Source organism: Carassius carassius, chromosome 3, assembly GCF_963082965.1.
Source record: "Carassius carassius chromosome 3, fCarCar2.1, whole genome shotgun sequence".
In the NCBI taxonomy this organism is placed as follows: Eukaryota; Metazoa; Chordata; class Actinopteri; order Cypriniformes; family Cyprinidae; genus Carassius; species Carassius carassius.
The window spans coordinates 8414076-8441200 of record NC_081757.1 but is presented as its reverse complement, the minus strand read 5'-3'; the positions used below and the strand labels follow the sequence as shown (position 1 = coordinate 8441200).

The 27125-nt window shown below is 36.6% G+C and overlaps 2 protein-coding genes across 6 annotated transcripts in view; both read left to right on the top strand.

The window, feature by feature from the left end:
* Nucleotides 1-1670, top strand: part of arnt2 (aryl-hydrocarbon receptor nuclear translocator 2) — a 90953-nt gene extending 89283 nt beyond the window's left edge. For all 5 annotated transcript variants that reach the window (XM_059527362.1, XM_059527380.1, XM_059527353.1 and 2 more), the window contains one exon: nt 1221-1670. In XM_059527362.1, coding sequence (XP_059383345.1) covers nt 1221-1319 — 99 coding nt within the window. In that variant the 3' untranslated portion in view covers nt 1320-1670. The remainder of the gene's footprint in view (nt 1-1220) is intronic.
* An 11203-nt stretch (nt 1671-12873) lies between these two features.
* Nucleotides 12874-27125, top strand: part of abhd17c (abhydrolase domain containing 17C, depalmitoylase) — a 45129-nt gene continuing 30877 nt past the window's right edge. The window contains exon 1 of the mRNA XM_059527331.1: nt 12874-13685. Coding sequence (XP_059383314.1) covers nt 13222-13685 — 464 coding nt within the window. The 5' untranslated portion in view covers nt 12874-13221. The remainder of the gene's footprint in view (nt 13686-27125) is intronic.

Sequence of the window (27125 nt, the reverse complement as noted above, 5' to 3'; positions counted from 1 at the left end):
ATTCTTTTTTTGGTTTATTTTTTTTATTATTATACATATTTTTGAATCAAGAAGTTATTATTAAAGAGTTTTATTATATATATTTTTTATTAAGCAGATTTTTAAATGACAATGTGCATGACATATATGAAAAACACCACAACTTGCTTTTTTAACATCAATAGAAATGAATAAAGAAAAATTATACAAATATACAGAACACTCTTAACATTACCCAACCCAAAACATCCCATACACACACAAAAAAAAGAAAGAAAGAAAGAAAGAAAAAAAAAAATTCAAATCTCCAGTGAAGGTATTGACTCAACAAAGGAGATAATAGAATTCCACACTTTATAAAATGAGTTAACAGAGTCCCTGATGGAGTGTTTAATTTTTTCAAAGAAAGGACATTAAGTCTTTCAGCCAAGAAAAATTAGAAGGGGGGCATGAGGATTTCCAATGCAACAGTATTCGTCTTCTGGCTACCAATGAGACAAAAGCAATAATATCAGCATGCCGTTTGTTGTACAAGCCATCAACAGGTGTTATTCCAAAAATTGCAATTGTTAGGCAGGGTTTCACAGAGACATTGAGAGCCTTTGACAGTGTATCAAAAAAAGAGGACCAGAATGAATACAATTTAAGACAGGTATAAAATGTATGAGTGTGATCTGCTGGGGAGAGCGAACATCTATTGCACCTATCATCTTCTATTAAAGAAAGTTTCTTCAATTTAGCTTTGGTGAAGTGAATTCTGTGAACAACTTTAAACTGAATAAAATTCAAGCTAGCACAAATGCAGACAGTTAATTTTAGCTAGAGCCTTATTCCACAGCTCCTCGTCAAGCTCCAGTCCCAGCTCTCTTAAAAGAGTTTAATAGAATATTATTATAGAATCTTCTAGAATTTATTCATATTTTGGTTTGCCTTAATAATTTAAATTTTGGATTTTTATTTTTATATTTCTACTTGAATTTTAGTAATTTTAGTACTTGAACATATGCAGTATTTTATGTTAGTGTTTCTTATTTTCATTTGTTTTCTTATATTTACTAATATTTATTTATTGAATATTTAATATATTAATATTTATATTGTATTTATATAGAAATTTTAATTGATCAAATGTATTGTACCTTAAATGGTCACATCTCTTAATGTGAATTGGCTGCTATAGTTAGATTCACAGACACTACTAAGCATGTGTCTCAACATCACGCTCTGTTTCTTTCCCGCAGGATATGCTGCCGATGCCAGGAGATCCCACCCAAGGAACAACCAATTACAACATCGAAGACTTTGCCGACCTCGGCATGTTCCCACCGTTCTCTGAGTAATCGGAGACTCTTTTGTTTGTTTTGGTTAGGACTGCAGTATCTTCATCTCATATGTGACGCGCATGACGCTGCTAAAAGACATTTCTACACACACACACACACACACACACACACTTGGCTTGATCCCTCATTCACAAACAAAATAAATATGTCTCAGTCTGATGCTCCTCTTCCTCTTTTAACCATCATGTGATGATTAACTGCTGCCATTATCACTAAAACAAATTTTTCAAAAATAAATTTGCATTTACAGTCAATTTTGTGAGCAGTAAAAGTGCAAGATTATTTATGCCAAGGCATACTTTACTTGTAATAAAGCAGCATCAATAATAAGCCTAATTTACATAAAAAGCAGGCAAATAATAACATGCTGAATTTGGCGTCGAATTACTGTATGTTAGTTAGGAGTTAGGATTCAGCCAGCAACCAAAACAGTCAAGACTGTTTTCACACACACACATGCATAAATATAATGAAGAGATTTTTTGACGTTTTTATCGTATTGAAGTATTTTCACGATCTTTCGAGAAGCGAAGGATTGTTTTCTTCACGTGTTGCACCTAATTTTCCATTGCAAAACAGCATCTCGCTGACAAAAAACGCCGAGATATTTTTACGCTTACCGTGTAAAATGTAGTGATGTCTATAACCTAGCTTAACTAATAATAAATGTAGATGGACGTAAAGACAAAAACAGTATTTGATTTGAATTGGAATTTTTCATTTGCAATATTTTTTTTTTTTACTTTTCTTACGAAAACACTAGCAACAGTGTCACTTTGTGAAGTAATCGACACCAGCCTCATATGAGCAGATGCAACATAATTATCAAGCATTTTGCAGTGTTCGTTGTAATCTTTGTGGCAGCTGCAATTCTTACTATTAACTTTTGGACTAATATTGTGGAAACTCGATCATGCCACAACTCTGGACTGATGGAAAGACCTTGATGTGAAACCATTTTGGATATCAAATAGATGTTTAATGTAAATAATGTGATTTTTATGTCAGGCCATGGTTTATTTCGCATACAGCTATATATACTTGTGTAGGTTTAATATCATTGTGTGCAATGTGAGTGCATATTAAACTCTCGGTACTAAGTTAGCCTGTCCATTGTACAATGAGTTTAGGATTGTATAAATTGTGTACATGTGTTCCATTATTTTGTTGTAACTTTATGACGAGAAATTGTGCTTATGACAATAAATTCTCATTGAATATGTGGATTTCAATTAAACTGAGCAAGCTGTATTCATTGGGCTGCTAAATCGACACATTAACCTGTTTATATGACGTAGTAATAAGTAAAGTAATAGTTAAATTCAACATATACAGTAGATGTGTTTTGGAAAGGTTATCCATTTCGATTTCATGTCGACTAATTCCAAAAAAATCAAGTTAATTTTTATTTTACCTACATGCAGCAATCATAGAGTAACATGCACCATATTATACGGTCATTATACGGTATATTATACTGTCATATTATACGAGCAAATTGTCATTTTTGGGTGAACTATTAATTTATAGAAAATCGCAAGTTGCAGTTATGTTGTAACCATGTGGTAACATTCACACACGCTCATCCTGGTTATGACCGTTATGACCTTACCTGAAGATAGCAAGTACATTTTTGCGGAGGGTTTTCTTCTACATGCACGAGACCATATCAGCTTGTTGTATAACTGGACTTCTGTACACTGTCAAAAATGTTCACATTAAGTTCCTTCTGGGTGAAGCATGACATGACTTGACTGGCTAGAAGCATAAACATCAGATCCGTTAAATCACGTTCATTGCGTGCCTCTCGGTTTAATGCAGAAGTTCTTTTCAAATGTCTGCAGCATTCCACAGGATCTTGATGCTCTTTGATTAGACTGTCTAAACACTCGCATGACAGTTCAGATGTTTAGTAGAGAAACTTGAGATGTTTTGCAGAGGTCAACCGCATCAAGTCTGGCTGCGTTCACTGATGTTTCGTAACAGCATGATATGTTTTCTTGAACTAATGGGATAAAAAACAGTCAAGTAGGTCTTGTAAATAATGATGAAGATAACTGAATATTTACCCGAAAACCATGTTAGAAAGAAAAAAATCCATCATTTAAGGCATTAAACATTAGACACACTTTTAACATTAAACAATCGCTTCAGACCAAAATACAAGCCCATAATCCCTAATAATGTTATCTTCAGTGAGGATGTCCATCTCCTGTTGTCTCTCTCATCAAAACATATTTGTTTAGAACGGTTTTTACTGTAACAATGCTTGATCTGTTCAAATTTCTCTCCTGATATAAACAAGACAACCTTTTTCACAGGAAAAAGCTCAATTATGAATAGAGGAAGCAATGTTTGAAGTCAAAACATCTTAATTATGTATTTGTTCCTTACAAACATGCAGCTTTTTACTTTTTCAGGATATTAATTAATTAATGGACTGGAGTGGTGTTGATTGCTTGTGGATTATTGTGATGTTTTTATCAGCTGTTTGGACTCTTATTCTAACGGCATCCATTCACTCTAGAGCATCCATTGGGGAGCAAGTGATGTAATGCATTTTTTCTCCAAATCAGTTCTAATGAAGAAACAAACTCATCTACATTTTTGGGTGAACTATTTCTTCAACTATTAATTTGACACAATTTAAGAGCTTCTTAGACTGAAACCATCTCAAGTTCAGTGAATGCATTTATTTGTAATAATGAAGGAGATGAATTCAACAACAACAAAAGCAATGCAAAGGGCTGTCATCCTTTGTTGTAGTTCTAAATAATTGTAAACACTTTTGACACAGTAAAAGTTTCATTCCCCATCTCACAGGCCTGCAGCTATGCAATCAAACGCTGTTTTTGTTTTGGAATGCTACCAGTGCGTTTATTTAATGTTGCGTGCACTATACACTGTCATATCTGACAGGATCAGGTCAGGCCCTGTTGGGTTTTGCAATAAAACCATTAACAGGTTTTGAGTAACAAATAAAAGCGTGGCTTTCTGCCCTGCTGTTTTCAGTTGAATTGCTTCATATGATGTGGAAAAGAAGATGGTATGGATCGCTCTGTCAGATTAACAGGTTAGCATCATTCTGGTCTTCAGCTTTAGACTGTTAACTTTGAGCGTCTGTCATGTTCAGGCTGTTAGATTTCCCTTTCACCTCAATGAGAGTTTCTCTTCTCTGTTGGCACTGCTGGATGCAGGATGCTCCTGCTGTCAGAACTCACTGGAAAACAGACGTCATCACAGCAGCACTGACTTATGGCACCACATTCCCAAAGACAGAACGATTAGTACATTTCAAGCTGCTAACGCTTATATCTGTCCTTTGTGTGTTCATTTATTTAACATTCCGGCTAAACTGATTTAAGATGTAATCAGTGTTGTAGTTTCAGCTTTTGCTATTTAAAAAAGCTGAAGCTCAAATTTAAGATGTGAATTGCATATTAAATTTCCATTCATTTAGATGACATAGTTTTAACATAAACTAATAAACGTAATGTGATGCGTATATGTCAAACTTAACCAAAACTGCAAAGAAACAGGTAAGATTTACAGTTTATTATTGAATATTTGCATCTATTTGATATTATTTTTTTAATGCATTTATTCAAATATCTGTTGTATATAAATATAATGTAAACTGTTGCGAAAACAATTACATTTCTTTATTTAAAAAGTATAAACATGGTTAAAATATGGCTGTAGAACAAGCAGGTTTCAGTTAGTTAAAATGTAAGAGATCATTTACATGAATCTTAAATTTAGGCCTAAATATTTTTTTGAGTCTATGCATTAATCCTTACCACAGAATTTTCCAGTTTTTCTTGCCAAAACAGTATGAAAATGGGAGAAAAGATCTCAAGTTCAGTGTTATATGTTGCAATTCTAGGGTTTTTAAAAGTCATTCTTTTCCATCAAATGCTGAACATGTCTCTTTAAACATTTTTTTTTAATCAAAAAGTACAGCCCTTAAAACAGCTTTGCCTGTCCTAATACATGACATGTTCAGATAGGTTTCTTTCGGATTTCTAAAAACATTTTCAAGGCCCCTAAAACAACAACCCATCCCGCTGCGCAGGACTTACCCTCAGGTTGAGTATCTTCAGTTCAGTACAGAAACATTCACTTTTTTAGTGTCTCTATTCCAAAACCTAGTCAGCTTCCTACATAGACAAAGAGATGCTATACATTCTTTTTTTCCCCCATTATGGAGGCCGATGAAAAATCAAACACACTTTATCCTGTCATTAGTTCTCCAGTGCTTTGGGAAGTCAGACCCAACCTCATTAGAGGGGAACAAGCTCAATCTTGGTTCCGATGAGATTCCCAGGATCTCCCCATGACCTCAGTTAAGTTACGTGTAATGTGAGATGGTGTCTGGTTCCTCTTGAATGTAGGTTGACATTCTTTACCTTCCAAAATGAAGCTGTGGTGTTGGTGATCATTAGCTACGAGAAGCTCCCTTGGGCGAAACTTCCTTGAGATTCCTCCACAATGTTTTCAGCTAAAACTCTTAAGAAGACATCAATTACTTGGAGGACCCGAGGCGAAGCTGTGATGGACACATGGATGAAGATATTTCGACAACCTCCTCCGCTTTCAAACCATTCAAAGAGAGGCCAACTGAATCTTTACTTTGAATGCGTTGTGATTGTGTAACAAACAATAGATCGATTCCTTTTCTCCGAACAAAAGAAAATGTAATTTTGTTTTGACATATTGGTAATTTTTCTTCTTTTCTATTATTTTGGTTGGTTGTTTTTCTGGCCACGTTTGTTGGGTTTATGTGATCGTATAAGAAAGTTTAAAAACGAACTCAAGGTACTATTATTTAAATAATGTCAGGCTTTTCTATGAATCACTTGCAGTGTTTGAAACCGTAAAAGAGCTCAATAAAAGATTGATAGGTGGTCTTTTAACATTAGCTTCTGTATAAACTAAGGATTGAATTTAATGTGTCTGGCTTCCAGCTATTTTCAGCTGTACAAAACAGTTCATTTTGTTGCTTGATATTGCAATTGATGTGTCTTACCATATTATTTTAATTAATTTGATTGTAGCATGGTAGAAGACTAGTTAGGTACAGTGCCCTCCACTATTATTGGCCCCCTTGGTAAATATGAGCAAAGGTGGCTGTAAAAATATATCTGCATCGTAGATCTTTTTGATCTTTCATTCAAAAATAAAAAATTCACAAAAATTATAACCTTTAATTGAAGTAAAACAATTGAAAGTGGGGAGAAAATCTCATGATGAAATAAATGTTTTTCTTCAATGCAGAGAATAATGGTCCTGGACGTCATGTTCAGATACATGGTATCATGGAATCTATCAAATACCAACATATATAAAATCTAAACTTTACAGCTTCCATTAGAAATCTTATAATGGGCTGTGGTTTGATCTTCCATCAGGACGATAATCCAAAACAAACATCAAAATTAACACCAAAAAATGGGCCACTGAGCACAAAATGAAGCTTCTGCCATCACTCCTCTGATCTGAACTCTGTAGAAAAGGTGAACTGAAGAGAAGAAGCACCAACATGGAGCTGTGAATCTGAAGGATCTGGAGAGTTAATGCATGAAGGAATAGTCTTTGATCTCTTATCAGGTGTTCTCCAAACTCTTCAGGCATTATAGGAGCAAACTCAGAGCTGTTATCTTGGGAAAAGGACATTGCAATAATTGTGGCCAACATGAACTAGAGAAAGCATTTATTTCACAATGAGATTTTACCCCACTTTCAATTGGGGTAATTTTCAATTTTCAAATTAAGATTATTATAATCTTAATTCAAGTGAAGCGGTATTTTGAAAGTCTGACAGTGATATTAAATATTTTAAAGGAGTCCATACCAAGATCTACTGTGGATTCACCAGCAACATGAAAATTATAATTAAGAGAATTCAATTTATCTTAATCCTGCATTGCTATAAATGTCTCTTGAAAGCATAAAATATCAGTTTTTTTTTCGATTGCGAAAACGGTCTAATTCAAGCAATTACAGGATTCATGTTTCGTTTTTACAGTTACAATGTGTTACTGTACTCTAAAGTCATTTTTGGAAACAAACCCCTAGCTACTCTCAAAAGCTACTCTTCTGACTTTCAAAACCTATGTAGTTGCCGAAATCTGCAAATATACTTCATTTTCCCACTGTCCCAGTAGCTATGTTTCCATCCAAAGATACAAATTAAACTTATGCTCAAAACTCACATAAAACATTTGCAAATAAAACACAATTTTCCATCCGACGAGTCAAAAAGAACAAAAACGTCACTTCCTGATAAACTGGCACTAAATATCTCTAAGAAAACTAGGATTAGTTATAATAATTTTCATATGATGACAGACTTTCCTCAGGCATTTCAGAATGTCCAAAACAACATATAGATGCTGTGAACAAGAACGGTCCACTGGTTAGTCAGTGTATCCCTTCTCATAGCACAAAGTCACATTACTTTGTGCATGGTGGAATTTATTTGGTAATTGTGTTTCCATTGTAGTTTATGCACATTTTGTCTTATCTGATGAAATTTTTATCCTACTCAGTTGTGCGCAAAAAGAATGTATGCACATTTTTATAATTTATGCGCATCTTGGCATTTCCATCGAGCGTTTTTTTAATGCGATAATCCAAAATGCACATAAAAATAGGTGGATGGAGACTGTGACTGCAAGTGTATGCAAATCCTAAACAAGTCACAGTTTGAAAACATGTCTGCTTTCACCCATGGCGCTTTTTAAAAGCTAACAACCCAATCCTGGGTGAGGAATTGCTCACTTCTTATATAAATATTGTTATTGTGTTCAGACAGCTTTCCAAGGCCATCTAATGGTTCTTCCATGACCGTATCAACTGAAAGCTGTTTCCAGACACAACTCATCAGTCAGGGTATGATGTGATGGACCAGCTAGCCGACTTAACCTGCAAAAACCAGCCATAACAGTTGCAGAAAACAAAACCCGGAGCATTTCGGACGTTACTAACATAATTAAGCTTCCAGTCAGTTGCTGTCCATTTGATTAAATCCTTTTTTACTGGAACCATCTGGAGAATTTTGCCACTGTCTTGTTCTATTAGCATACGAGGAAGAGTGTGTAGTGAGAGCAGAGAACATTCCCAATGTACTGCGATGAGTGATCCGGATATTGTTGTAGAGTTTGGAGCCAAAACTTTAGATCCTGATGTGATACTGTGGGAATGCCCAGGCAGTAGTGATGCGGCAAGGGGGTTAAGCATGGTGGGAAAGTAACAGGAAAAACAGTCCTGTGACATCACTGTGTTTATTTCCCCTAAATGTTATTCTCCTGTGCATTGGTGTGTCATTGGCTTCTGATTAAAAATCCATTGTCCGCATTATCCCATGTATGCTGATGTTATGACTTAAACAATGACAGTTTACTGGAATAGTTCTGTCATTATCTACTCACCCTCGTGTCTTGTAAAGCTCACAAATCGATTTAGAATTTAGACACGTTGCTCAAGGTTTGACGTCACCGATGCCAAACACCACCAGTGTTGCGTAATCGTCATTTGAGAGCTGCATCAGCAGGGAAGATTTTCATCCTGATTTGTTTTCATTTTCATTGTGTAACATTTATTTAAACTTTTCTCTCACGGTCCAGACATTAAACAACGTTACTTTGTTTATCTAAATCCACAGCCATAATATCTCATGATGATTTTTATGGGTAGATTCAGCTGCAGACGATGCATCATAGAAAGACAACATTCATTTGGGTGAATCTCACAAACATTTTCTTTTGCCTAAATGCTGATGTTTTGGATTTATTGTTTTGGATTTATATGGCACATTTAATATATACAGTACAGACCAAAAGTTTGGACACACCTTCTCATTCAAAGAGTTTTCTTTATTTTCATGACTATGAAAATTGTAGATTCACACTGAAGGCATCAAAACTTTGAATTAAGACGTGGAATGTGGAATTATATATGGAATTATATACATAACAAAAAAGTGTGAAACAACTGAAAATATGTCATATTCTAGGTTCTTCAAAGTAGCCACCTTTTGCTTTGATTACTGCTTTGCACACTCTTGGCATTCTCTTGATGAGCTTCAAGAGGTAGTCACCTGAAATGGTCTTCCAACAGTCTTGAAGGAGTTCCCCGAGAGATGCTTAGCACTTGTTGGCCCTTTTGCCTTCTGTCTGCTGTCCAGCTCACCCCTAAACCATCTCAATTGGGTTCAGGTCCGGTGACTGTAGAGGCCAGGTCATCTGGCGCAGCACCCCATCACTCTCCTTCTTGGTCAAATAGCCCTTGATGCCTTCAGTGTGATTTTACAATAAAGAAAACTCTTTGAATGAGAAGGTGTGTGCAAACTTTAGGTCTGTACTGTATATATCTATATCTATATCTATATCTATATATATATATATATATATATATATATATATATATATACACACACACACACACACACAAAATATCTTCATGGAACATGATCTTAATATCCTAATGATTTTTGGCATAAAAGAAAAAATCGATTTTGACCCATACAAAATTTTGACCCATACAATGCATTGTTCGCTATTGCTACAGATATACAGATACAATACAAATATAGGTTTTGTGGTCCAGGTTCAAGTATATAAAATGTAAATAATATAGCATTTTTTTCCCACATGGCTGTAACGAGAATGAGATAACACTGCAATAATTAGACAAAAAAAAAAAAACTTTTATAATGCTTTTTATTATGCTTATTTATATATATTGTTATACAGTATGCTTATTTATATATAATATATATTTATTTACTGACAGATATACTTATTATATTATCCATATAAACTATCCAATATGACCTGTACCAATATTATTATTATTATTATTATTACTTTTTTTTCATGTTCCCTATTTTCCAACATTATAGATTAAGTTTTTATATAATGGGATACTTGAGTGTGGCAGTGAATGAAATTACCTGTAGTGATTGTTGCAGGAAAATGCATGTTATGACTGAAGTGTAATATAGTTGTTTTCCTGTTTTTGATCTGCAAGTTTCCAACTCTCACAACGCTGCTGTCTGGCACATTAAAACCCAATCCTGTGAGGTTCACATGATCCTGATAATATTGGTTCAAAACCTGAGTTTGATGTGCTCAGGTCTCCTGAGATCAGAAGAGTCAATGCCCAGAATTCAGCTGTCTGCTCTTTCATTCAGACACATGTACAGCCCTGCAGACAAAAAAAAATCAATTTCATAACCAACAGCTGAAAAGTGAGCAGACTTTGGTGTTTTACCAACTATGTGTTTGGAAGGAGTTACAGAAAATGTCTGGTATCACAACAATTTAAGGAAATTGCTATGCATGCTTTTGAAATTCATTACAAAGTTCAGAGAGGACAGCTGCTGAATGCACATTGTGTATTTTGTGATGGGATGCCAAACAAAAGGCCAATTTTATCATGAGAAAACTGATAACTGATTTCACGCCATTCTGATCCTATTGAAGCAAAAATTTACCCCAAAAAAGAAAATTTGCTGAAAATATACTCACGGTCAGGCCATCCAAGATGTAGATTAGTTTGTTTCTTCATCAGATTTGCAAAAATGTAGCATTACATCACTTGCTCACCAATGGATCCTCTGCAGTGAATGGGTGCCGTCGGAATGAGAGTCCAAACAGCTGATAAAAACATGACAATAATCCACAAGTAATCCACACCACTCCAATCTATCAAATAACATCTTGTGAAGTGAAAAGCTGTGTGTATGTGAGAAACAAATCAGTCATTAGCACATCATAAATTTGACCTGTTTCTTCTATCCAACATATTAATCCATAACCCATAATAACACTTCCCCCAGTGATTAAATTAAGATTTTTCTGAACTATTCCTTTAATTAAATCATTTTAAATAAACCACTAACATGTTAAATTGCTGTGCTTAAACCACTTATTTAAAGACTCCCAAATTCCAGAAAAGATAATATTCATTGCCTTGATAACACGGCGTGGTGCATATGGTGGTGGAGATACAGCATGTGGGGGAAGCCATGCTGAACGAAGCACACAGTGAGACCTGCTCTTTTGACCACAGGTCTGTTTTTTCCATAAATAATGAAAGTTATGCACAGGAAAAATGGGTGCACCTTATCTCCTCGAAAATATAAAACGCAGATGGAGCCAGAGCAATCAGCACCCAGTGCATTTCCCATGCATCCACACTTCTTCTGAGCAGGTCGCACAGTGCATTTCTACATCCAACGAGCACATTATTACTATCTAGGAAATGTGCTTCATCCTCTAGGGTTTGATAAATCCATTCCACCCAGGACTCCATATGCTTTTTACTGATTAGGTGAGAATATGAGGAATGTTAAGCCAGGCTCCCTCTCTTTCTCTTTCCCCATTTCATTCAGGACATTCCCAAGAGTAAAATTCTGATGTTTATGAGCCTAAAATGACTTCAAAGTGTCGTAGTTATAAATTTCTGATTGATTTTTCCCTCTGAAATCTGATTAATGAAAAAACTGCAAGTTTAGAAACACAGGAAATGTGAAACACTCTACGACACAAATAATATGAATTCTGAAACCTCGGGGGTTTGGTGTCTTATTTCTTTCATTCTCAACGTAATGTATGTTTTAAATGTGTGAAAACATGATTAGCACAAGGAATTCATTTTGATAACCACAATGACATATAGTCAGTGCTAACACTTCATTAGGGAGTACTATTTACCATTAACTAGGTGCTTATTAACATGCATCTTAGATGTACTTATAAAGCACATATTAATATTAATTTATTATTAATAAAGTAATTACACGTTTATTGTGGGAAAACTCTTAATAGTGAAGATGTTAACAGAAAGAGTAAATTTTTTTTTAAATAAAACAATAGATTTATAAATTTTTGTCTTTAGATGCTAGATATTTTTGTATGATACCTTGTGCTGTTTAATGACTTGTTTCGTTGGGGCATGTTGACACAAAATGTCAACTATCGTCTAATTTAATAAAGGGGTATGGCAAAATAAAAATGGGGACAAAAAAAGAGGTTGTGATTGCATCTCTTCTTCTTCTTCTTTGTTGAAGAACCAGTTGGCAACCAACAATGAGGTGCATTACCGCTGAGTCAAGGTAGTTAATTAAACTTTCATTATTATAAACATTAAGTATATCTTTAATGCTAACTTCTGTAGAACTTTGTTTCCTGTTTTTTTTTATAAAAAATGTAGCCTACTATTGGCAGTGACCTAGTATGTGCTCCACTGAAGCCAGTTGGATGCTTACCTATTAGATGTAATGTTTAAAGTGTGTCCCATACTTCCTACTTTTTCCTGGACTATATAATAATGTTTGCCTGTTTCTTCCCTATCCCAGTTACACTGCCATTCCTTTATAATGTTTCGACACACTATTTATCTTTTTCAATACTGTTAGGCTGCTTTGACACAATCTACATTGTAAAAAGCGCTATATACACAATGGCGATTTGATTTGACTTGTTTCCTGCATCTCCTCCTGCAGCTCATCCAAGGAAAAGGCTCGTGACGTCGCCAGCAGCATTAGCCGGATATCCGCCACGACCGGATAAATCCCATATTTGGGCATTCTTAGCAGGAGCAATGGCAGCTTACATTGTGTGCAAACGGCTAGCTTGACGCTGACTGTGTTTTGTAAATGATCTATTTTTAGACCTTTTCAATCCATGATCGAGACGGATGAGTGGCAGATTGGACCGTACATATTTTTGAAAATGTCAAAAACCAAGTGCTAGCGACCGCTCCGTCAAACAACCACTAAACTGAAACCACTTAGCACAGCGTTAGCATCCTCCACACCGCTTGCCTATTTTCTCGCTATTCGCAGCTCCCCCGACTCTCACGCGGTCTCAGCCGCTCTCCATGCCCGAGGATGAACAGCTTCTCTCTCGGCGAGTTGTGCTGGCTCTTCTGCTGCCCGCCGTGTCCGAGTCGCATCGCGGCTAAGCTGGCGTTCCTGCCGCCTGAGCCCACCTACTCCGTCCACACGGACGCGAGCGGCGCGACGAGCCTGCATCTCACTGAGCGCGCTGACTGGCAGTACTCCCAACGCGAACTGGACGCCGTCGAGGTGCTGGTGACCCGATCCAGCCGCGGAAACCGGGTCGGCTGCATGTTCGTCCGCTGCGCGCCCGCTAGCCGCTACACGCTGCTGTTCTCCCACGGGAACGCAGTGGATCTGGGCCAGATGTGCAGCTTCTACATCGGCTTGGGCTCCAGGATCAACTGCAACGTGTTCTCCTATGATTACTCGGGTTACGGGGTCAGTACCGGGAAACCGTCCGAGAAGAACCTATACGCTGATATCGAGGCGGCCTGGCAGGTGCTGAGGAACAAGTGAGTGTTTCTGAGCAGGTGCTTCTGTGTTTGAGCGCCAGTCCCAATTGTACTGTGATTGTCTGGTGTTTCTGTGCATATGCATTTCAGCACTACTGTTTTCCTTATAAATGCATGGATGCATTCATCCCATTTCTTTATATGTGGCCTTGGACCATAAAACCAGTCATAAGGGTAATTTTTTTTTTGAAGTGGAGATTCATACATCATCTGAAAGCTGAATAAATAATCTGTTTCTTGATTTATGGTTTCTTAGGACAATATTTGGTCGAGATAAAACTACTGGAAAATCTGGAATCCGAGGGTGCAAAAAATCTAAATATTGAGAAAATCAAGTTGTCCAAATGAAGTTGTTCACAATGTATATTACCAATCAAAAAATAAAGTTTTGATCTATTTAAGGTAGGAAATTTACGAAATATCTTAATGGGACATGATCTTTTCTTAATAACCTGAATATTTTTGGCATAAAAGGAAAAAAAAATGTTTTGTTGGCTATTGCTACAAATATACCCGTGATATCCAGGGTCTCACATTAGGTTTTCTTATCAAGAGATAAACTGGTAATCAATTATCACTGCATTTAAACAGATTATGCATTTTTATTAGGCTACTTGTAAAATATAGATATTTTAAATAGTAGTATGCCAAAAATAATATATTCAAATATAAATATAAACAAATAACTATATTCTGAATATCAGCTTTTGGATCCTCCGACATAAAATTATTATTGGTATTGGTCGATCTGTTGTTGGTTCTGTTATACATTTAGTAACCTGCTGGTTTAAATACTTGAATCCTCTTTGTACCAGCCCTCTTTTTTTTGTGGTGACATAACCAAATAAGTTGTTGCATAACCACGTCACATCACTGATTGTCAGTCTTAATATTTTTATTTTTAACAGCAATTTGGGAAGTCGTGGCCTTGTGGTTAGAGAGTTTGACTCCTAATCCTAGGGTTGTGGGTTTGAATCTCGGGCCTGGCAATACCAGGACTTAGCTGCCCTTGAGCAAGGCATCGGACGAACCCCCAACTGCTCCCCAGGTGCCGCAGCATAAATGGCTGCCCACTGCCCCGGGTGTGTGTTTACAGTGTGTGTGTGTTCACTGCTCTGTGTGTGTGCACTTTGGATGGGTTAAATGCAGAGCACAAATTCTGAGTATGGGTCACCATACTTGGCTGAATGTCACGTCACTTTTCACTTTAAATTTGAAAATTAGAGTTTGACTGATGTGTTTTTCTTTGGCAGGGTAGATGATAAAATGCCAACGTGAATTAAATATTAACAAATTAGTTGTAAACAACCTTATTATAGTGAAAGTGCATTTTACAAAACATTTACTTAATATTTACCTAGAAAAAAATTGATAAATACAAATTATTTAGTGACTTGTTGAAGCTAATATATATGTGAAGTAGAATTTTGGGAAAGTGGGAAGATAACCAATTTGGTTAATCAATTTGGTCTATCAGCCTGTCACCAAAAGTTGTCAATATAATTTGTAGTACAGTCTTGTGGAAATCAAGCATCTGGGGCTTAGCATAATGTGAAAAAAAAAAAAGTATATGCGTTTGTATGTATATATATATATATATGTATATGTGTGTGTGTGTCCATATATAATATATCTTGGTTGGATGATGACAATCTGGCTACATTTTGGTGTAAAAGGGTTAAAGGGATAGTTCACCCAAAAATCTAAATTATGTCATTAATAACTCACCCTCATGTCGTTCCAAACCCGTGAGACCTCGGTTTATCTTCGGAACACTGTTTAAGATATTTTAGATTTAGTCCGAGAGCTCTCAGTCCCTCCATTGAAACTGTGTGTACAGTATACTGTCCATGTCCAGAAAGGTAATAAAAATATCATCAAAGTAGTCCATGTGACATCAGAGGGTCAGTTAGAATTTTAGAAAGCTAAAATTCTAGAAAGCAGTTAGAAAGCATCGAAAATACATTTTGGTCCAAAACTAGCAAAAACTATGACTTAATTCAGCATTGTCTTCTCTTCCGTGTCTGTTTTGAGAGTGTTCAAAACAAAGCAGTTTGTGATATCTGGTTCGCAAACGAATCATTCGATGTAACCGGATCTTTTTGAACCAGTTCACCAAATCGAACTGAATCGTTTTAAACGGTTTGCGTCTCCAATAAGCATTAATCTGCAAATGACTTAAGCTGTTAACTTTTTTAATGTGGCTGACACTCCCTCTGAGTTAAAACAAACCAATATTCCAGAGTAATTCATGTACTCAAACAGTACACTGACTGAACTGCTGTGAAGAGAGAACTGAAGATGAACACCGAGCCGAGCCAGATAACGAACAACAGACTGACTCATTCACGAGTCAAGAACCATTTCTGTCAGACGTGTTCGATTCAAAGAAACGAGGAGCTGATGATGATGAAATGATTTTCGATGCTTAAAAAAATTCTAACTGACCCTCTGATGTCACATTGGACAACTTTGATGATATTTTTATTACCTTTCTGGACATGGACAATATACCGTACACACAGTTTCAATGGTGGGACTGAGAGCTCTCGGACTAAATCTAAAATATCTTAAACTGTTTTCCGAAGATAAACCGAGGTCTCACAGGTTTGGAAGACATGAGGGTGAGTTATTAATGACATAATTTAGATTTTTGGGTGAACTATCCCTTTAATAGGCTTGTTTAACTATAGGCTCTGACTTTTTTGCATTTTCTGTGTAGGTTTTGGGAGAAAATCAGAGGAAATTTGTAAAAAGAATTGAAATATACTTTTTTTTTTTTTTTTTTTTTTTTTTTAATGGAGCTTAAAGTGAAGCCTTATCAAATTATCTAAAGTATTTAAAGTTTAGAACTTCTCATAAGTTCTTTCTGCTGAAAAATCCATATCAGAGTTTCTGCTGACATTTCGACAGAATTCTGTGGCCACAGATTCCATATGGGCTTGTTTGTGTGATCACAGCCTGTATACTGAATGGTCATTCTGGGTATCTGCGGGTCGTTCTTGCTGATGCAGCTGTTTAGTCATGAGAAGATGATGAGGACTGCACATGATCTACATGAGTATTATTACTATCTCACTTCATTGAACCAAGAAAACCTTTGGTTGTATCTTTGCCTAAACTGATCAGTTAATCAGTTTGAACAACAACTGACCTCATGTTTTGAAGTTCATGGATGGTATTTTAACCATTGGACTTTCTTCTGACCAAACTAAATAGCTTCTGTTGTCTTCTAGAGGCAATCCAAGACAAAATGCCAATAGAGACCAATGATTTATAACCGGATAAGATCCTTTAACAAACTCATTAGAAAGTTGTGTTTTCTGGCAGATTGAAGACAAGTCCATAAAGTGCCTTGTCTTTAATAATACATAACGGGAGATGTTTACACTGAAGAGTGTAAATGTCTGTAATTATTTTTGAAGTAGGAACATAATTTGTTCGCACATCTGGCAGTGGTTATGTTGTTTAATGAGCAGTGGAGGCTGGTTGAATGCAAAATATAAATGGTTTGTTTGGTTGCTCTGCAGGCAGGAATTTTAGGCACATATGCTTGCTTGTTTTGGCGCAATTTTAATGAAGCATTGTATTTATTTTCACATAAAAGCCAATACATTATGCTCAGTGGAAAAAAATGATTTCTAAGATGGTGTGCACCAACAAATAATCTCATATATTATTTATGCAATTCTTAGTTGGGAATGACCTGTTTAGAATGAAAAACGAAAAATTAATCTGAGTTCTTGTTTTTCGTTTCTTGAAGAAAAAAATGAAAAAAGCTGTTTTCTAATTTTTCTACTTTCTATATATATATATATATATATATATATATATATATATATATATATATATATATATATATATATATATATATACAACCTGAATTCCGGAAAAGTTGGGACGTTTTTTAAATTTTAATAAAATGAAAACTAAAAGACTTTCAAATCACATGAGCCAATATTTTATTCACAATAGAACATAGATAACATAGCAACTGTTTAAACTGAGAAAGTTTACAATTTTATGCACAAAATGAGCTCATTTCAATTTTGATTTCTGCTACAGGTCTCAAAATAGTTGGGATGGGGCATGTTTACCATGGTGTAGCATCTCCTTTTCTTTTCAAAACAGTCTGAAGACGTCTGGGCATTGAGGCTATGAGTTGCTGGAGTTTTGCTGTTGGAATTTGGTCCCATTCTTGCCTTATATAAATTTCCAGCTGCTGAAGAGTTCGTGGTCGTCTTTGACGTATTTTTCGTTTAATGATGCGCCAAATGTTCTTTATAGGTGAAAGATCTGGACTGCAGGCAGGCCAGGTTAGCACCCGGACTCTTCTACGACGAAGCCATGCTGTTGTTATAGCTGCAGTATGTGGTTTTGCATTGTCCTGCTGAAATAAACAAGGCCTTCCCTGAAATAGACGTTGTTTGGAGGGAAGCATATGTTGCTCTAAAACCTTTATATACCTTTCAGCATTCACAGAGCCTTCCAAAACATGCAAGCTGCCCATACCGTAAGCACTTATGCACCCCATACCATCAGAGATGCTGGCTTTTGAACTGAATGCTGATAACATGCTGGAAGGTCTCCCTCCTCTTTAGCCCGGAGGACACGGCGTCCGTGATTTCCAACAAGAATGTCAAATTTGGACTCGTCTGACCATAAAACACTATTCCACTTTGAAATAGTCCATTTTAAATGAGCCTTGGCCCACAGGACACGACGGCGCTTCTGGACCATGTTCACATATGGCTTCCTTTTTGCATGATAGAGCTTTAGTTGGCATCTGCTGATGGCACGGCGGATTGTGTTTACCGACAGTGGTTTCTGAAAGTATTCCTGGGCCCATTTAGTAATGTCATTGACACAATCATGCCGATGAGGGATGCAGTGTCGTCTGAGAGCCCGAAGACCACGGGCATCCAATAAAGGTCTCCGGCCTTGTCCCTTACGCACAGAGATTTCTCCAGTTTCTCTGAATCTTTTGATGATGTTATGCACTGTAGATGATGAGATTTGCAAAGCCTTTGCGATTTGACGTTGAGGAACATTGTTTTTAAAGTTTTCCACAATTTTTTTACGCAGTCTTTCACAGATTGGAGAGCCTCTGCCCATCTTTACTTCTGAGAGACTCTGCTTCTCTAAGACAAAGCTTTTATAGCTAATCATGTTACAGACCTGATATCAATTAACTTAATTAATCACTAGATGTTCTCCCAGCTGAATCTTTTCAAAACTGCTTGCTTTTTTAGCCATTTGTTGCCCCCGTGCCAACTTTTTTGAGACCTGTAGCAGGCATTAAATTTTAAATGAGCTAATTAAGTGGATAAAAGTGTACAATTTCTCAGTTTAAACATTTGCTACGTTATCTATGTTCTATTGTGAATAAAATATTGGCTCATGTGATTTGAAATTCCTTTAGTTTTCATTTTATTAAAATTTAAAAAACATCCCAACTTTTCCGGAATTCGGGTTGTATATTGCATTATATATGGACCAGGTGCACGGACCCAGTTTGTTTTCCTTTTAGAGTTATTCTAATTAACTAAACATAAACAAATCACTTGAAATAAACTAAAAATAACCTCAACTTTTTTTTGTTAGTTGTCAAGGTAATGATTCTCATTTTCACTTAGTTTAATGTAATGCACTAAAATAACAAACTGAAACAAAACTATATAGAAATATGTAAACTATATAGAAATACAAAAAGACTAATGACTAAATGACTAAACTTAAACAGTAACCGAAATAAAAATTAAAATGATACACCTAAAAAAAGATTTTTATAAAAAAAAAAAAAAAAAAACTAATTGAAAATATTTATTATTCATATGTTAATGATGGTAAAATAATAGAGGTTTTATGGGGGGACTAAGTGCCGAGACTCGTGAAAAACTTTTTCATTCCACGTTGCCCCCATCAAGCTCTCGCTGGATCTGCTCCTCTGCTATCAACGAGAGGAACGTCTGCACTTCCTCAACAGACAAAGAAACAGCCATTTTTGGGTTGTTAAAAAAAGGTGCGTTCAAAAACAGTTTCATTCAATCTTTTGCTAGCTGTGCTGAGATAGCAGATCTGTTGTGTTTGTGTTGCAAGTTCAGTGACACTGGAAGTGACGTTTCTCTTCGGCCAATCCGTGATCAGTAGAGTTTACACATCACGTTTTGGTAACTGTACAGCCCCTTTCACACTGCACGTCGGACCCAGCACATTGCCGGAACATTGCCGGGTCGCCCTCTGTGTGAAAGCAACCACGTCCCGGGATTGATTCCGGCATTGAACCCAGGTCGGGGTCCTAGTAACATTGCCGGGTTCAACCCGGGACGAGCGCTGTGTGAACAAAAGCCAGATCTAATGCCATGTCGAAGTGATGACTAGTGTTGTCACGATACCAAAATTATTGTTTCGATACCGATACCTAGTCAAGAATTGCGATTTCGATACTTTTCCTGAAAAGGGAAAATACACTCTCAAATATCATTGATTTATTTTAAAACTGGGACAACATTCTAATCATATAACACACTAATAAATGAACATATGAACAGCAGATATATTAAACATTTGAACAAAATATGAAATATCAAAATATAAAAAATAAAATAGAGCAATTACATTCAAGGTAAAGAAAGAATAAATTTAGCAGCATTATCTCAGTTATCATAAGAAACATATGAGTAATAAATTTATCTTGATTCTGAACTTTGAACAGCGATTTATATTAAACAATGTTTCTGAACTCAGAAGATTGAATGTCAAAAGATACATAATATCAATTTAAGCAATGGCATTCAAGTAAAAAAAAAAAAAAAAGCAAATAAAATTTTGCAGAAATATCTCAGATATTGTAACTTATTCTGTCAGTTGTGCAACCTTTTCTTTCAGAGGAGAAAACTCAGCCAGTGAGCTTTGAGCGTCATCTTTATTGAGCATCATCTTTTTCTACAGTCGTGGACCGGTGGCCACAGTATCATTTGTGCTCGCTCATGCAGCCTAGTGATGCGTGGGTCAGGTTTTTTTCCAACCAGGGGGTCCCGCTTTTATGAAATTATTTGGCCCGCCCCAGCCCTCAAATAAAGTATAATTTATTTACCCACTCCGACCCGCGCATCGGGGACATCACAGAAGATACGTTGCTACTAGACTAATTTCTTGTTCACTGAAGTTCCTCCCTCCACAGTAGCGCGCGAGCTCTGTGCTATAAGCAGCGCATGCGCAGCTCGTGAACAGCTCTGTGAACTGTTTCATCCTGTCAAAGAGTTACTCAAGATGTGACGGAGCATGTGATTTGTTGAATGTAGTGAACGAATCTGCCCTTCACTGAATGAGATCAAGAGATCTTCTCATTCGTGAATGAGTTGAATGAACTGATACATCTCGTTCGTGAATGAAATGAACGAGTTTACAGGGTCAGTGAGCCAAGCATGTTAATCTCGATCAGCAATCAGCAGATAGAAAGAGCAGTTATAGGTGCTGTGCAGATATGCTCGTTTTCATATTTAGCATGCAGAACATAACTCCACGTTTAATCCACGATTAATGTGAATATTATATATGAACTGTCTGACCAAACAATTAAAATGTTAATTATGCAAGAAAACCTCGTGCTTTGTTCATCTGAACAACTTATTTAAACTATTTAATGCGATTTATGCACACATTTTAGTAAAGCCAAATCAGTTTATAAAGTCACTAATGCAGCCATCTCGCTGTAGTGCTTTTTTGCTGCTTGTGTGAGGAGAAAAAACACAGACGTCCATGGGGAGGCACTGGAAGCGTGCGTTGCACACACCAACATGAAATGCGTCTCTTACAAATCTGGAACGCAGTCATTCTTTGAAGTATCGATAATAATAAATGTATGATTCATGACGTTTTTAATTTCCGAGAATCGCGATACTTTTGAAGTATCGGTGCACTGTGCAACACTAGTGATGACGCACGTTATCGTGCGACTCTTTAACTGGCTGTTTTGAAGGAAGATCAACGTTCGCGACGAAAAAATATGTGCAAACTGTAATGAAGCAGAGATCAGTTTGTTCCTCACTTTCCGCGCTGACGCCGAGATCGTTCACTTGCTTCAGTGAAAGTATAACGTGCCTAACGTTTTCGACTTGTACATTACACGTCACGGCCTGATGTCATGTGTCGTTACGGGATCTTTACTTGTGTGTGAAAGCAAGCACATATCCCGGGTAATCACTGGCAGTGTGAAAGTGCAAAATCTAGCGACCTGGGAACAATTGCCAGAACACTTTACCCGTGTATTTGCCGGAATGGCAGTGTGAAAGGGGCTTGAGATTCACTTGGAACCTCAACCGAGGTGGTACTAAAAAAAGTACTAGATACCAGGTACTGTACCCAGTGGAAAACTCCTCAAACGTGAACCGTACCATGCAGTGGAAAAGCACCATCTGAGATTTCATCCAAACCCTAAGCAATAGCTTGAACGTGAGTCCCAATATGAAGGTGTTTAACTGTAATTGAGAATCTGCTTTTTTTTCGATGACGCTTTGTCCAGGAATATAGTCAACGCAAATGCAACATTGTAGATGCAAATGTAACGGAGGCGACTAGGTGCTGTGTCGGTAAACCTCACTTCCCGATCTCAAGAGACACACTAGTGACAGACCCGGGTTCGAGGCCCACTCAGAGCAAGTGCGAGATGTGGTGGTGACGACTAGGGCTGTCAAAATTGCTCAAAAATGACGTTCGAATATTCCCTCCAAAAAAACTACGAATATTCGAACTATTCGAACATCTGGTGGTGCATGTTGTCAATGACGCGCATTACGTCAATAACTGGACAAAATAATACAAAGAGACATAACTATTGTATAGGTAGTCTATTTAAGTTTAAACATATTTGACAACGTATTACCTACACAAAAACAAGGAAATCAACTAATGTCCAAGACTGCAGACCTCACGCTCTCTCACCCTCTCTGCACATAACGGTTTAAATGAACAAACACATTTTTCAGTGCTGATCAAGAGTTTTGTGCAAGCAATTTAAGGCCGCGAATTCTGTCCCAAATATAGCAGGCTTCATTCAGTGATTGAAACAAATATTATTAATATTAATTGAAGTTTTACAGCATATAGAACTGACATTGAATGCTCGGAGCGAGCTGTGCTGTGGTAAACATGGAACTTTTCCTTGACATGAAACGATAAATAATCAAACCTCGCTTCCATTGCTTGACAGGACCCCCCCGCAACCTGCCCCATCCGCGATACAGATCGGTCTCATGTCCTTACAAATGAACGAAATTAATTTATCCGTTATGGCCTCTTGTCGTGTTGCAGACAAAGAGCTTGTGGCGGGCGATGCAAAGTAACGTTAAGTGTCAAGACGTGACTTTTTAGCTGGAGTTCCACACATTATGCCATGCTCATTTGGGTGCACATTTTTGAGATGTGACCTCATGGTTGAATGGTATGCTAACTGTATCTTGAATAGCTTGCATACAACTTTATCTCGCGGGTCAACAATTTTACCTCGCTTTCTCTGCTGCGGTCGAGTTGGGCTCTGCACTTGCTGGCATCTTCCATGAAGACGCGTCAACTTTCAGCAGTGATGCTGTGCCAGACGGTGCGACTCCTGTGACCTGTCCCTGAACCCTCAGGGGTGCTAACGTGCCCACTCGCAAAGCAGACAGCCACGCCTCTACTACCGCTGGCATTTTGTCCACATTTTTTTTTTATTCGAATATTAATTTTCACCTTCGAAATTCGTTTTTTAAAAACTATTCGAATATATATTCGAATTTAGAATATTCGTTGACAGCCCTAGTGAGGACCCGGGAGAGAGGGGTTACACAAATGTACTTGTGCTTTATGAATTGTGGGCTTGCATAGCTTGAAATATTTGCATGTATATACATGCTTTTTTTATCCTTAAATGCCATTTCCTCCTGTGTTTACTCTCTTTAATGGTGGCACTTGCAGAACTGCATGTGTAATTACTGTACTGTGTGCAGTTGCCCTTCAGTTTGACTCACTTGAACATTCCATTGTGCCACCAGCTCTACCCTGAAATTGATCTGGTGATGTATTGAGTGTTGAAGTACTCATGGCAAGGTAAATTAACTCTGAGCCTCTTGTACGTTTGCACCACAGTTGCAAGTGACTGCATTCTCTGTTGGTTTCAAAGGATGTGCAAAGTTTTAATGTTGTTTATTTGATGATGCAAAGATCATAATCATACTGAACTGTATTTCAGAGTTGACAAAATAATCTAAAATTCATTGGATTGTGAAATTAGATTTAATATTAGATGAATGCCAGAAACAACAGTCTGAGGACCTTGCATGCTGCTGTAAAATATGAATGTATAAACGTGGTCTTTCTGAAAATTGTTTTTTAAGTTCTCCAATGTTATTGGATGTAATGTCAAACATCATTTTTTGGAGAAATGCAATTTGAAATGTCATTATTCCAGTCGCTTTAAGAAATTGGCTTAGCACACCAAAAACAAGCTTTTAGTGTCTATAGCAAAAAAACGTTGCAGTGTGAGTTACATGAAAAGTTTAATATTTCAGGTTTGGGATCTGCAGCTTAGGCGGTAGTTATGCTTACAGGGGCAATTATCTGCTAACAGCTGATACTCTCCATTATGGATATGAGTTTAATGTTTAATAATCTGAAGTTAAGAATTCTCTGAAGTTGAACTGTTCTATTTGTATTCAATGCAAAGGCGGAATGCTTCAAACTCATTTGAATAAATTAAAACTCATTAAATTGAGAACATGGCTCAGAGTACATTTTAATGCTAATCTGTTTTAAGTATTACCATATCAGCACCTGACACCTTTTTGAGGCCATTTGCTCCATCCAAACATTTGCCGGTTTTATCCGAGGTGTTTGCTCAAGTAAGATAAAGCACAAAGGATTTGAGTTTTTAATGCATTATTTACCTCCTCTATGCTTTCTCTTGGGGCTTCTGGCCCATATTTGGTCCATTTGTGCAGTAAGTCCTTTTCTGTTTATGGAACGTAATGCATTTCATAAGGCTATAGGCAGAATTACTTGGACAGTCTGGAGGAAAATCTTTTTTTTTATCCTTTCCAACATAACATTTGAAGGCCAAGGTCTGCTGGGAGCATTTTATCCAGCTTTAGCATAGTGAGCATTCTCTATAACTATGTCCAATAATCTGTTGCAGTTTTTTATGGTCTAGACATTATACACGTCCCACATGCTGCCATATCTTGTGAAATGTCCTATATTCATTCAGTCAGCATTGTTTCAGTCTCACGGCCCTCTCCAGGCATTAATATTGTCAGTATTCTGGCACCTGCTTGCATCTGTCCAGGTGTGTGCAGGGTTTTGGGGGTTTATGCAAGTAATTAACTTCAGAGGCTTTCTGAAAGAAAAAGACTGTCAAATTAAACTTTCCTAAAGTCATCGGAAAAGGAAAAAAATCCCCTGCCCCAACAATTTTAAAACTTAGTGTTGAATAAGTACAATGTTGAATAAGAGTCTCTCCTTTTCTCAGTGTGAATTATTTACACTGCTCCTAATGAAGCAGACAGAGCTGCCTCGGACTTATGGATAGCAAATTCTGATACTCTCTGTTACCTTCAAATCCAGGACTACAGTTAATTCTTATGCTAAGCTTGAGATAAAAAGGAAGAAGGGTAGGTTAAAGTTGCCTAATTTTTTTTACTTGTGTAGTATTTTCTTACCTTCTTGTATCAAAACCATAATTTACCATAACCGGATTAATTTCCACCCATTTTTTTCATTTTTTTTTAATTAATCAGGCTTTATTTGATACTATACCTTTAAGTTTGATGAACCTTTGTTTACTGGAAAAAAAAAAGTGTAGGGTTTAGTGTGAAAATTTTTTCTTTAGAAATTGCTTGTGTATTTCGCAAATAATTACAAAGAAATTGCAACACATTAAATGTGAGTTTTTGAAGAAACTGAAATGGTATTTTCTTTTAAAACATGCTCTAACAATCTTCAAAATGATTTTATTTGCAGCTTTTGAAAAATATTTTTTTTACAGTGTACGCGTGTAGTTCAGCAGGATACAGAATATTGGATTTTCTGATATGATGATAATTTTCGACTCATTTTAACCGATTGCTGATATACTGATATATATTTTTTTGTTAATTTTGATTAGTTTTTGATAAGACAGGAACTTATTTGTTAGAATTAAATAAACAATAATAGTTATTTTATAATGACAGTACATTTAAGCTTTGAAAGTAACTAAACTATATATTAATCACTGCACTGCATATGAGTTAAAGCATTCCTCTCATCAGCTAGACATAACAGCATAAGTTTTCATATCCGGCCAATGCCAATATTTCCATTTAATCCACTATCGGCCAATTCCGATATTATTCCGATAATATTGTACATCCCTTGAAAATAAAAAAGTCTCCCTTTTTCACAAATTGTCCATTTTAACTTGTATCATTACTTTGTTTTGCATTTCATGTAGTCCTTAGGCAGTTTTATGTATTCTTTGCAGAATATCTCTAGTTTGCAATGGGACAAATTGCTGCATTTTGGGAAGGCTTTCAGTTTAAATGCGACAAATGCCTTTGAGTTATGGCACTTATGGCATGTGTGCCCATTTTATTCAGCTTTGCTGTTGTTGTAGCCTCAGAGCTTGGGAGGATGAAAAGTAAAAAAAGGTTTTGGGAAAAATGCAACTGCACTAATCTGTCATGCTTACATCATATACTCCCATGTAGTCTGAATACAATTGTATTATTAATGGAAAAGGACACGGAGACACAGTAAAAAGATTAGCTAGATGAGAAAAAAAGCTAGATTTGACGTTAATGTTTTTAAATGCTGTCCTTGTGTTAAGGGCACAAAGTTGTCGATCAAGCTTTTCCCGAAGCCATGTGCATACAAAATTTCCCTTAAAGATTTTATGATGCTCATATTGAACAGTTCGATCCATTCGGAATGTGTAATACTTTCATATCTTGTAGATTCATATCTACAATTTATTTACCTCAACCTTCAAGGTTCCTGTTTCTAATGCTCATTTTAAAAACACTTTCATTGTCACACTTTTCCATGTCATGCAGTCCTTACGCAGTTTCTGTTCTTTTAAGTCTTATTGCTAAATTTCACTGTTAAACTGGTGGAAAAACTATTCTCTCACCCACGCGTTTGCTTCTTGCCTCTTTAAACGCTGTTTCCCCTTTCACTAGCCTACATTTGTCTTGCTTTTAAAGGCAGAACTTCCTCAGTAATTACTGTACTGTGTGCACTGGTTCCTCAGTTTGACTCTCTTTAACCTTCCTCTGTGCTGACAGTTTTGCCCTGAAAATGATCTGCATGGCTGATCAATGGTGCACTATTGGACAGCTAGATCTTCACACTTTTCTTGAATTCTGGGATATCTCAGACCCATTTAGCAGTCCAGCTTTTCTTCATGTTTTCTTCATCTGAAAAGGC